We start from the raw sequence: 13,015 nt of genomic DNA on the forward strand, positions 1-13,015 counted from the left end.
ATGCTAGGCTTTGGGGTCTTTGGATAGCTTAAATATGGCATGAATGTGGTTGTAGTTATCAGAAATTTAGTGGAGGTGAGAGATAGGGGAGACAGTGAAACGAGGGGGTGTCAGACCAGAGCTAAAGACTCTACAGTACTCAGGGATGCTGTCGGAAAGAGGCACTGCTGACTTTTTAGTTACCAATAAGTACTAAGACTTCTGCTTATTTATGAGTTGAGTACAAGGGACTGAACAGTAACTGTCTAGCTCAGTAGTAGCAGGAGTGCTGTTGTTCAGGAGTACAGGAGTCATCTGATGGGCTTGACTTGTATTTGTATTCATTCGTATTTGTTTCTTCTAAGAAAGTTCTTAATCATTTTGGACCTTTCTTTCTTTCTCCATCCATCCGTCCCTCCCATCCCTCCCTCCCTCCCTCCCTCCCTCCCTCCCTCCCTTCCTCCCTTCTTCCCTTTCTTCTTTTCTTTTTTGGTTAGTAGAGTAATTAAAACTGTCATGGGGATGGTTGAGTTGTCTGTTCCAGGAGCTATAACCAAGCACTTAATCAATGTGAGCTATCATTATTTACTAAATATAGAGAGTATCCAAACCAGCTTCTGAACATGTTTTAGTTTTATTTATGCTGCTATGGTAAAATCTCTGGCAGAAAGTAACTTAGGAAAGAAAGGGTTTATTCAGCTTACAATTCCAGGTTATAACCCTTTATAGCAGGGAAGTCAAAATGGGAATTTAAAGCACCGCCTCCACAGTCAAGAGCAGAAAAAGTATAAACACATGGGCACTTGCTTGCTTGCTTCTCAGTACTTAGCTAACTTCCTCTACTCTTATGTAATACAGGGTCCTCTGCCTAGGAAATGGTGCTGCCTGCAATGGGCTGGGTCGATTGATAACTAAGCCCTCATAGACATACCAACCGGTCTATCAGATTTAGGTAGTTCTTCAATTATGAGTCCTTTTTTTGGGTGATTCTAAATTGTCTTATGTTAGGAATTAAAAAGAACCACTACAGAGTGTGAGCTATTCAGTAGACAATTTTGGCTTACAGATGTATTCAGGGTGAAGACTGCAATCATTACACCATTACCACATTATGCTGGTAATTCTTTATCTGTCTTTAACAAGATCTTGTGTTGACAAACTGTAAATGGTTACTGAGAGTACGAGGGAAGCTTCACATTTAGAAGACTATGGGAGTGTGTTTTAAATGATGGCCCTTTAAAGATTTTCCTCTCTTAGGGTATTGATATTTGAAAGCAAAGCAGAGAGTCTATTATACAAAAGGCAGTCAATAAGTGCTGATTGAATAGCTTTCAAAAATGAGGCATTGTAAATATCAAATTATTGAAATGCTCTCTGGCTTCATTTGTGGTATCTATGAGTAAATTGAGCCAAAGATCAGCTATAGTACAGTGTTTACAGGTTGCTCTAAGAAAACTTATATAAAAGACACGGTGGTATTGTATTCTGATTGAAAGATAGGAACTTGAATGCTCTCAGAAGAGTGATTGAGCTATTTGTTTGGGTGGCATAGGAATACCGAGAAAAATAAAAACAGTTTTCCTAGTCACCAGTTAGCTCATCCACTGTGGGACAAGGATATTAGCAAAATGTGTCCTTTATTTATGAATGTGGACATTTACATTTTCTCATGAGAACCATCCAGTTGGTTTTATGGTTTCCTATCTGTTTTGTTGAAAGGATAAAACCACTGAGAACTTGCTGGTAGGTCTCTTTAAGCCTAGTTAAGCTTGGTGAAACTTTTTACATCATATTTTCCAATCAATGCTTGTTGCTTAAACCATCAATATGTCTCAGTTGTATCTGTGATTTTTGTTAGGGAAAGTGTTTTCCAGACTACAGTTGCAGGGATCAGGCTGGACAGCATGATTCCTTTTCACTGTAATGGTTGATGATGATCAGCTCTAACAAGGAGAGATTCTAGTGGGAATAAGGAAGCTTGAGGAAACTTGGTGGCTAGTGAGTTTTATATAAATGCATGAAGAAGTTTAGAAGAATAAGCAAATATATATATGTATATATATATATATATATATATGCACATATATATTTCTAGCATAAAAAGTCTGATGAATTAATGAATTTTCTTTAGTCTTTTGATGTAACTGAGTAAATGTTTAGGTGAAGTATGAAATGCCTAAGACACTCTTGTCCTGAATTTTAACATCCTGATTTGACTCCTATTTTCCCCATCTGTCTATGGCCTTGGGCAACCATCCCACATATCTGTTCCCATCTACTTATTTGTAAAACAGTACTGGTAATAAATACTTTCTAGTGTTGCTATAAAGAGTTAGTGAAGGAAAATCATATAGCACTTAGAATATTATTTACATGAGAATTGTATAGAATGTCACGGCTGCTCTTGTTTATTAACATGGATTTAGGTGACTCCCAGGAATCTTTTTCATGATGGGGCATCAAAGCAAAAGTGGTTTATAAATATTTTTTTTTAGGATGCATACACAAAGCCTTGCTTGAAGGCTTACCCATATAGTAGCTAGTGTTTTCTATTCTCTTTTATTAAGAAAGCTTCTAAGAAAAAATTGTAGTATTAGAAAAATGGATGTCTAAAGCAGTTTTTTATTGCTTTATTAATAGAAAATGGCTGGGAGTCAGATATGAGAGTCAAACCTGATAGATCCACAGAGTGACGGAGAAAACCATCATCAACCTCTACTCTCCATATTTCCCCACATGAAAGTGTTGCGTATCTCCTTTTACCATTCCTTTCTCTTGTGTGTCCATTTCTCTCCTCTGAGTCAGTCAGAAGATTGTATGGTCCACTCTGGCCAGATGAATGTGAACTCCATCCTCTGAACCAAGGCCACACACCGTTAGCTGTCTTGAAACAACTACACAAACAAATCTCTTGCAACCTTTCCCCCATTTTTTTCTAAATGAAAACAAAAGGGTTTTAACTCTAACATAGTAAAACTATATATGATAAAAGCAATTATAAAGTAAGGATTACATTCACAATTTCCAGTCCATTTGTGTTTGGAAAAGTCTAAGAAAATACTCCATCTGTCCTCTCTTGGTGAGTCCAAAGTTTTGTACTTAATTTACTTTCTATCTTAACTAAGGAAGCTATAATTATAACAATCTAATCTTCAGCCCAATCAAAGATCAGAGAGGGATATAATATTACCTGAGTAAACAGGAGGTGCAAAGCAAACAACATTCAAAACTATAGGAATGACAGAGATATCTGGCTGCCTGGACAGTCACACCAACATTCCTCTGCTATGTAGGGACATCCATATTTGGTTTACAGGCCTGGAATATCTGACAGACTTTTTTGTAAGTAGGAAATTTTGAACGACTGTCCTACCTTGCCTTGGAAAAGTTTAACAGTCACCTTCTTTTATATCCTGCTTGTCCAATTTAAATACCATGCTGCCAGCTGTTAAGACAAGGGTAGTTTCTTGCCCAGTGGCTATTTTTGCTACGAAGAAAACAAACTGAATGTGGAGTTCTTCAATGCTCATCATCTCTTTAGAAGTAAATTGGTGCTGCCAGGAGCAGATGTGTTTTACTTTCATGAAAAGCCTTATGTTAACAAAACATTTTAAATTCTGAAGTGCTTGAAGACCATCTATCTTTTTAAAATAAATCTCTGTTTTAACTTGAAAGCATACCTACTGTAACTATAAGACTGATCATTATAGATGACTAACATGTCTTTCTTTGTTATCCTGATAGCTTTGAAGGACTAGAATTTTACATTACAGTTTTAAATGAGCTACATAGAAACAATACCTAAACAAAAGTAGAAACATAAATACAATATAACAAAAATAACCTTAAATTTGCATCAATATACAAAATATCTTAAACAAGAGTAGAAGCATATATACAGTATGACAAAATAACCTTAAATTTGTATCAATATATAAATATTCATACCGATTCAAAATATTTGAGAGTAGAAATTGCTTTTTCAGTTTAAAAGTAGATTTAGTAATATACTTTTTATCCTATCATTTCTATATCCCCTTTTTTTCTTTTCAGAATGAGATCTGTGAATCTAATCTCTTGCTTGGTTTCCTCCTTTCCCTTGACCAATAACAACTTGTAAAGAATGGCCTATATGATGATAAAAATTCATAACCCACTGAGTGACCAGAAATCACCCACCCCACCTCTTGGGAACATAGGCAATGTATTCTTAAAATTGCTTACTGTTGTCTTGGGATGACAGCATCTTTAGGGAACCCTGAGAAAACTGGGTTAATGGTCAAGTCCTGGAAGAGCTGGCTGTATTCTTCTTCTTCTTCTTCTTCTTCTTCTTCTTCTTCTTCTTCTTCTTCTCCTTCTCCTTCTCCTCCTCCTCCTCCTCCTCCTCCTCCTCTTCCTCCTCCTTCTCCTTCTCCTCCTTCTCCTCCTCCTCTGCCTCCTCCTCCTCATCATCATTATTGCTATTATTATTATTTTAGTTTCTGTGTTAAGGGAAAATGTGGAGCTTATCTGAAATCTTGACTGGGTAGTTTGTGAGGCTGGACCAAGTCAGCTAGCAGCTTTGAAGTTGTTCTGGATGCAGAGTTTTGAGGAAACTGCATCATAGGCATTCTGAGAGGCTGGATCACCTGGACTACTTGTCTTTATTGGTGTCTAGTCCTTTTTTTTTGCTGAAAACATGCAAACTTTTAAAGGTAACATATAAATCTGCATTAACACAGGAATGGAATGTGCAGTGTGCACAAATCAGTTAAAGATGATTTTTGTTTGCTTTATGTTTGAGCAGGTAAATGGCATCTGTTAACTTTATGTCTGCTTTGACTATATAAACAGCCTCTATCCATGACATATGAAAAGATGGCATGTAATTATAAGTAATGAGTACTTTGAAACCAACAAGATTTATCATAACTCATCTGTTTCAGGGTTGTTCCAATAATAGAGGGATCAGCATATATGTCACCTGTTTTGTAGTCTTTCTTGGTTTCTTTTTTCTTGTCTGTGGCCAAGATTTTTAAGAGGTCTCCCCCAATGAAATCTGATTTTCATTCCCCAATGAAACACATTTCCTGACTTCCATTCTGAAACCAAGACATTCCTAAAGTACCTAGGCTGGTTTAATTCAGCAGTCCCTTTCACAACCCAATGTCATTCACTCATCAGGATTCTAAAAATTCAGTCAGCAAAACACCACACAGGATCCAGATCTATTACTCTCTTTAAGGACTTTATTATTTTAAATTACCTTTGTCTATGACTGTCTATACCCATGTTTTATTGTGTCTGTTTACAGGTTTTCTCGGTATGGACAGTTTTACTGCTTACCTTCAGCCTTTTTGTATTACATGAGCCAAGCCTTATACCTGCTGTGTGGCTCCACACTTGGTGCTGCTGGCTAGATGAAGCCTGCAGGCAGCCTCAGGAAGCCCCACCTCTGTACACCATGGCCCTGTGGTCCGCCTGAGAGACTGCATGGCTAGGAAGCCATGTCTGACTCTGTGTTTATGTGTTTAGAACATTTTTAAAAGCTTTCTTGGGCCCTATGTGGAAATACGTGGCCCCACTTTGGACAGCATATAAAGCAGATTCCTTTACTGTTTTATTAATAAAAAAACAATCGGGAGTCAGATTTTAGGGTAAAACTTGATCGATTCAAAGAACAACGTAGAAAAAGAACAGCAACTTCTACTCTTCACTCTTCCCTGCTCCAACCCACCTCAACTCTCCTTTGCCCCCTCAGTAGTCCTCTAACGTGTCCCTTTATCTCCTCTCAGACCAGCAGAAACAATGTTCTACTCCAGCAGCTGAATGGGGACCCGCCCTTCGAACCAAGGCCTGACTCCATTGACAGTCTCGGAGCAACAACACAAATTTCCTGCAACAGATGTCAGAAGTCACGTTGGTAGTATTTCATTCTGAAACAGTGTCCCAGTCATAGCAAAATGTCACCTTCTGAAAATGCTACCTTTGATACCCAATGGTCATTAGAAAAACCCCATGACACTTAGCTAAGACTGAAAATTATTCAACATGAGTCTTGGCAAGAGTTCAGCTTAAGATGAAATTCATTTAAAGTGGTTAAGATATCTAGGGTCCTTCCGGCCCAAAGTGGTTAAGATATCTAGGGTCCTTCCGGCCCAAAGTGGTCAAGATATCTAGGGTCCTTCCGGCCCGCAATGCTTTTAAACAGCTTCTCTGTGTTAGAGAGCACTCTCTCCAGGCGGCTGGGATGGGGACTGCTCTTGCCACTCACTCACTCATGTTTAACTTTTGGTTCCTTATTTATTCCTTTTGCAAACTCTAACTTGACAAACTTTCTTTGTAGGCTTTTACTTGATTAGTAAGTGCGGTGTGTCTATATTCCAGGGGAAAAACTCCTCTGAGCATGTTTGTCTTAGTTACTCTCTCAGAACTTTTAAAAACAAATTCTCGAATATGTCAAAGCTTAGAAAGACCTGTAAAGGCAAAGAGCATATATATATATATATATATGGACTTCACTGTGATATTGAGAATGTGATGGCTTTCCGGGGAGATTCTGACTTTTTTAGTTCTTTCAGAAAATTCATAGTTAGCATTACAGAAAAAATACGCCAAAGCACTAACCTACAACATTTAAGAATAGTTCTATTTCAGGCTTCTTTGAAACCTAAGTGTTATTAGGCATCTCAAAAGCCAGCTTTTGCCTTTCGTAGTGTGCCCAGGTCCAATTCATGAAATTTGAATACAAATTCCCATGGATAGAGGACCTTGATTTGGAGAGAAATGCTTCCTCTTATTTCCAATCCATGGTTTTCATCTCCTTTCTCGGATTCTCTTTATACATACTTTTGGTTCGGCAGGTCAATGATTTCTTAAAGGAACCGCGAGGAAGGAGACTGGGCCTCCTTCCACAAATTTGGTTCTTTTCTGAGGTCGCGCTGTCGGCCTGTTGCTGGGCTCCGCAGGATCTGGGCTGGGGCGGAGCAGGCGGACCGCCAGGGGGTGTGGCTAGGGGAGTGGCCTGCTCGCTGGGCTTGCCCGCCCGGCTTTCAGCGGAGCTCCGCTGGCTGGCACAGCCTAGGTTTGCCGCCGCTAGGTTTGCAGCCGGTGCCTGCAGCTCTGGTGGCCGGCGCGGGATGCTCACAGATTCTCCGCGTCTCCGGAGCTTGCGTTCGGCTCGCGCAGAGCCAACTTGGCCCGGTCTGGGAGGCACCCAGGGGATGCTGCTCCTGAGAAGTCCAGCGTCACAGCCTCGGGGCTCCAAAGGAAAAACCCGAGCTCTTGCAGGTGAAGCTGCGGTCCATCCGCGGTCTTCCGGAGGCCGCCTGCGCATCGCATCACTGCCAGCCTCGGCCACGCATATTACCCCGGCACCGCCGGCGCAGGGAGCGCAGGAGAGTGGGGACCACGGCGGGGAAGGCGCGAACCGAACACCGAGGATGGACGCCCGCACCTGGCGTCTGAGCTGGCACTGTCTCCTCCTCCTGGCTCTCCTTGGATCTACCCGGAGCGAAGGTGTGGAGAGCTGCGAAGAAGTTCGGAAACTTTTTCAGTGGCGATTTGGGGGAGCTGTCAAGGGACTACCGTATACGCCGCGGGCAGGTACGCGCAGTTGGTTGACCAGGAGGTGTGAGGGGTTCCGACCGGCCGGAGACCTCTGGTCTTGCGACCATGCTCTCCCAGGCAATCCAGAGATAGTCTTCAGTGAAAAGATGAGTTTTAGGGTCCTCCAGTCTGACTAGCTGAATCGAGGGGAGGTCTCTGGGGATGCTTCCTGTGCTCAGGAAAGTAGAGCAGCTTGAAGGGGCTCCTTAACTGCGCCTGGGGTTCATCAGAGCTCCGGAGCATTTGCTTCCTGCCGGTGCTCTCTTAGTCTCCAGTGATATGTCTGAAGGACTTGTAAAGCGGAGGTTTGTTCACCGTGCTGGCAAGTCCATAGTAGATCTGTTCTTAGAGGGAAAGTCACCAGGGGTCCTGCCTTTGCTGTTTTCTCAAGGAATTGTGCTGGTTGCCGCAAGTTTGATGGTGAAAGACCCAGGCATATTCCTTTGCTGGACAGATGCAGCGGATGTTTTCTGTAATGAGCACTGAAACCAGTACACTCAGACATGACCTTTAGTCGCCCCTCTGCATCCTGGTACCAAGCTTTCCTAAAGAAACCCGAGCTTCTCAGTGTGTCTCCCCCACGCACAAAGTAGTTTCACCCCTAAAATAGCATTATGGCAACAGGCGTTTAAACCCTGCATTTTGGGGGTTCTTCGCATAGATGAGGCATGCCGGAGACTCACGGGGGAAAAAAGATAGGTAATGTGGCAGGTGGAGACCATTCTTCCTATAAGCTCCCTTTACCTGCATTCATGCCCTGTGCCTTATCCTAGGACTCCAATTCTTGGCTGCTGGTGGAAGAGAAGGTGTTACTGAGCTGATGCAATATCAAGTGTCTGGAGCTAAGTTAGTGGAGTAAGGCTTGCCTTTGCTGAAGTCAACAGAAGGGATGGACTCAAAGGGAGTTGTTGGGTGAACAAAGAATTTGCAAAATGCCTGAGTACAAAAATACGTTCTTTCTTCCATTGCAAGGAGACTTGTCTTTAGCACTCCCCGTGGTAACATTTGCTTGGTAAATGTTCTGCCAGTAAACTAAATTCTTATCATCCTTCCCGGATTTCTGGGCACATAAAACCCATTGACCAGCACTTACGTGATCCCTTTTAAATATATCAATATTTATTTAAATGTCTATTCAGTACACAGTCACTTTTCAAACTGCTTGACACACATAGCTGGTACTTCCAACTTAGGGACATTCTTGTCTTCTCAACAAGCAAACAAATAACAACAAAACCCCCTTATATGTATATACTTACTTATTTTAGTATATTTTTCATCAAGAAATGTATCTCACTTAGCTGCTTATAAAAACTACCTGATTTGTGTGCAATGGATGTTGAACTGGGAAATCCTCACATTATGAGATTTTTGTCCCCTGGATGTCATAGCTTTGGCTGCATGTTGACAGCTCTGCAGTGAGGCTTTGATTCCAACAGCTTCTCACATTTCAGTGTTTCTGGTGCCTGCCGAATACAACACACGGTAGCAAAGTGTTGAGTTTCATTTCTAGAACCTGTATATACCATCCCTTTCTAGAGCATTGATCATCAAGATCACCTTTTGCCATGATATAAGGGACCCCTGAAGCTCCTCTACTCTAGAGAAGTGCAAAAGCTTGTCATTGTTTGCATTTGATACATGTGGCACAAACCAAGACCTGCAAGGGTATGTGCCTTCTGTGTAAGGTCATCCTGGGCTGCTTTCCTGTGGAAGCACCTCTCTTTTTTTTTTTTTTTTTTTTGTGTGTTTTTTTTTTAAATTTATTTATTTATTAAGGATTTCTGCCTCGTCCCCACAACCGCTTCCCATTTCCCTCCCCCTCCCCCGATCAATTCCCCCTCCCTCATCTGCTCGAAGAGCAATCAGGGTTCCCTGACCTGTGGGAAGCCCAAGGACTGCCCACCTCTATCCAGGTCTCGTAAGGTGAGCATCCAAACTGCCTAGGCTCCCACAAAGCCAGTACGTGCAGTAGGATCAAAAACCCACTGCAATTGTTCTTGAATTCTCAGTATTCCTCATTGTCCGCTATGTTCAGCTAGTCCGGATTTATCCCATGTTTTTTCAGACCTAGGCCAGCTGGCCTTGGTGAGATCCCAATAGAACATCCCCATTGTCTTAGTGTGTGGGTGCACCCCTCGTGGTCCTGAGTTCCTTGCTCGTGCTCCGTCTCCTTCTGCTCCTGATTTGGACCTTGAGATTTCTGTCCGGTGCTCCCGTGTGGGTCTCTGTCTCTGTCTCCTTTCATCGCCTGATGAAGGTTAATATTCCTGAGGATGCCTATGTGTTTGTCTTTGGATTCACCTTCTTATTTAGCTTCTCTAGGAACATGAATTATAAGCTCAATGTCCTTTATTTATGGCTAGAAACCAAATATGAGTGAGTACATCCCATGTTCCTCTTTTTGGGTCTGGCTTACCTCACTCAGGATAGTGTTTTCTATTTCCATCCATTTGTATGCAAAATTCAAGAAGTCCTTGTTTTTTACTGCTGAGTAATACTCTAATATGTATATATTCCATACTTTCTTCATCCATTCTTCCGTTGAAGGGCATCTAGGTTGTTTCCAGGTTCTGGCTATTACAAACAATGCTGCCATGAACATAGTTGAGCATATACTTTTGTTGTATGATAGGGCCTCTCTTGGGTATATTCCCAAGAGTGGTATTGCTGGATCCAGGGGTAGGTTGATCCCGAATTTCCTGAGAAACCGAAACACTGCTTTCCAGAGTGGTTGCACAAGTTTGCATTCCCACCAGCAATGGGTGAGTGTACCCCTTTCTCCACAACCTCTCCAGCAAAGGCTATCATTGGTGTTTTTTATTTTAGCCATTCTGACAGGTGTAAGGTGGTATCTTAAAGTTGTCTTGATTTGCATTTCCCTGATCGCTAAGGAAGTTGAGCATGACCTTAAGTGTCTTTTGGCCATTTGAAGTTCTTCTGTTGAGAATTCTCTGTTCAGATCAGTGCCCCACTTTATAATTGGGTTGATTAGCCTTTTACGGTCTAGTTTCTTGAGTTCTTTATATATTTTGGAGATCAAACCTTTGTCAGTAGCAGGGTTGGTGAAGATCTTCTCCCAGTCAGTGGGTTGTCTTTTTGTCTTAGTGACCGTGTCCTTTGCTTTACAGAAGCTTCTCAGCCTCAGGGAGTCCCATTTATTCAATGATGCCCTTAGTGTCTGTGCTGCTGGGGTTATACATAGGAAGTGGTCTCCTGTGCCCATGTGCTGTAGAGTACTTCCCACTTTCTCTTCTATCAGGTTCAGTGTGTTCGGACTGATATTGAGGTCTTTAATCCATTTGGATTTGAGTTTTGTGCATGGTGATAGATATGGATCTATTTTCATTCTTCTACAGATTGACATCCAGTTTTGCCAGCACCATTTGTTGAAGATGCTCTCTTTTTTCCATTGTATACTTTTAGCTCCTTTATCGAAGATCAGGTGTTCATAGGTTTGTGGGTTAATGTCAGGGTCTTCTATTCGATTCCATTGGTCGACTTCTCTGTTTTTATGCCAATACCAAGCTGTTTTCAATACTGTAGCTCTGTAATAGAGTTTGAAGTCAGGGATGGTAATGCCTCCAGACAATCCTTTATTGTATAAGATTGTTTTGGCTATCCTGGGTTTTTTGTTTTTCCATATAAAGTTGATTATTGTCTTCTCCAGATCTGTGAAGAATTTTGATGGGATTTTGATGGGGATTGCATTGAATCTATAGATTGCTTTTGGTAGAATTGCCATTTTTACTATGTTGATCCTCCCAATCCAAGAGCAAGGGAGGTCTTTCCATTTTCTGGTGTCTTCTTCAATTTCTTTCTTCAAAGACTTATAGTTCTTGTCAAGTAGATCTTTCACTTCCTTGGTCAGGGTTACCCCAAGGTATTTTATGCTATTTGTGGCTATCGTGAAAGGTGATGCTTCTCTGATTTCCCTCTCTGCTTCCTTATCCTTAGTGTATAGGAAGGCAACTGATTTTTTGGAGTTGATCTTGTATCCTGCCACATTACTAAAGCTTTTTATCAGCTGTAGGAGTTCTTTGGTAGAATTTTTGGGGTCGCTTATGTACACTATCATATCATCTGCAAATAACGAAAGCTTAACTTCTTCCTTTCCAATACGAATCCCCTTGATCTCCTTATGTTGTCTTATTGCTATTGCTAGAATTTCAAGCACTATATTGAAGAGGTATGGAGAGAGTGGACATCCTTGTCGTGTTCCTGATTTAAGTGGGATGGCTTTGAGTTTTTCTCCGTTTAATTTAATGTTAGCTGTTGGCTTGCTGTAAATAGCTTTTATTATATTTAGGTAGGACCCTTGTATCCCTATTCTCTCCAAGACCTTTATCATAAAGGGGTGTTGAATTTTGTCGAATGCTTTTTCAGCATCTAGTGAAATGATCATATGGTTTTTTTCTTTCAGTTTATTTATATGGTGGATTACATTGATAGATTTGCGTATGTTGAACCAGCCCTGCATCTCTGGGATGAAGCCTACTTGATCATAATGGATAATTTTTCTTATGTGTTCTTGGATTCGGTTTGCCAGTATTTTATTGAAAATTTTTGCGTCGATGTTCATGAGTGAGATCGGTCTGTAATTCTCTTTCTTGGTTGGGTCTTTTTGTGGTTTTGGTATCAGGGTAACTGTAGCTTCATAAAAGGAATTTGGCAATGACTCTTCTGATTCTATATTGTGAAATACATTAAGGAGTATAGGTATTAGTTCTTCTTGGAAGTTCTGGTAGAATTCTGCATTGAAACCATCTGGTCCTGGGCTTTTTTTCGAAGGGAGATTTTTGATAACCATTTCTAATTCTTCGCGAGAAACCGGTCTATTTAGATCATTCACCTGGTCTTGGTTTAGCTTTGGTATGTGGTACTTATTTAAAAAAATGTCCATTTCTTTTGTATTTTCCAGTTTTGTGGCATACAGGCTTTTGTAGTAAGATCTAATGATTCTCTGAATTTCCTCTGTGTCTGTGGTTATGTCCCCCTTTTCATTTCTGATCTTATTTATTTGCGTGTTCTCTCTCTGTCGTTTAATTAGTTTGGATAGGGGTTTGTCGATCTTGTTGATTTTCTCCAAGAACCAGCTTTTTGTTTCATTGATTCTTTGGACTGTTTTCTGTGTTTCTATTTTGTTGATTTCAGCCCTCAGTTTTATTATTTCCAGTCTTCTACTTCTCCTGGGCGCGTCTGCTTCTTTTTTTTCTAGAGCTTTCAGGTGTGTTGTTAAGTCCCCAATGTATGCATTCTCCGTTTTCTTTAAGTGGGCACTTAGTGCTATGAACTTTCCTCTTAGCACTGCTTTCATTGTGTCCCATAGGTTTGAGTATGTTGTCCCTTTATTTTCATTAAATTCAAGGAAGACTTTAATTTCTTTCTTGATTTCTTCCTTGACCCAGGTGTGGTTCAGTAGTTGACTGTTCAGTTTCCATGAGTTTGT

General features: G+C 41.0%; 1 protein-coding gene across 3 annotated transcripts in view; it reads left to right on the plus strand.

Moving 5' to 3' along the window:
- The first annotated feature begins 6,987 nt into the window (after positions 1-6,987).
- The window catches only part of Gpc5 (glypican 5), a 1,160,291-nt gene continuing 1,154,263 nt past the window's right edge, over positions 6,988-13,015 (plus strand). For all 3 annotated transcript variants that reach the window (XM_041675000.1, XM_041675018.1, XM_041675009.1), the window contains exon 1: positions 6,988-7,563. In XM_041675000.1, coding sequence (XP_041530934.1) covers positions 7,098-7,563 — 466 coding nt within the window. In that variant the 5' untranslated portion in view covers positions 6,988-7,097. The remainder of the gene's footprint in view (positions 7,564-13,015) is intronic.

The sequence above is a fragment of the Microtus oregoni genome, unplaced genomic scaffold, assembly GCF_018167655.1.
Source record: "Microtus oregoni isolate MIOR12 unplaced genomic scaffold, Mior012 000001F_ref0000356, whole genome shotgun sequence".
NCBI lineage: Eukaryota > Metazoa > Chordata > Mammalia > Rodentia > Cricetidae > Microtus > Microtus oregoni.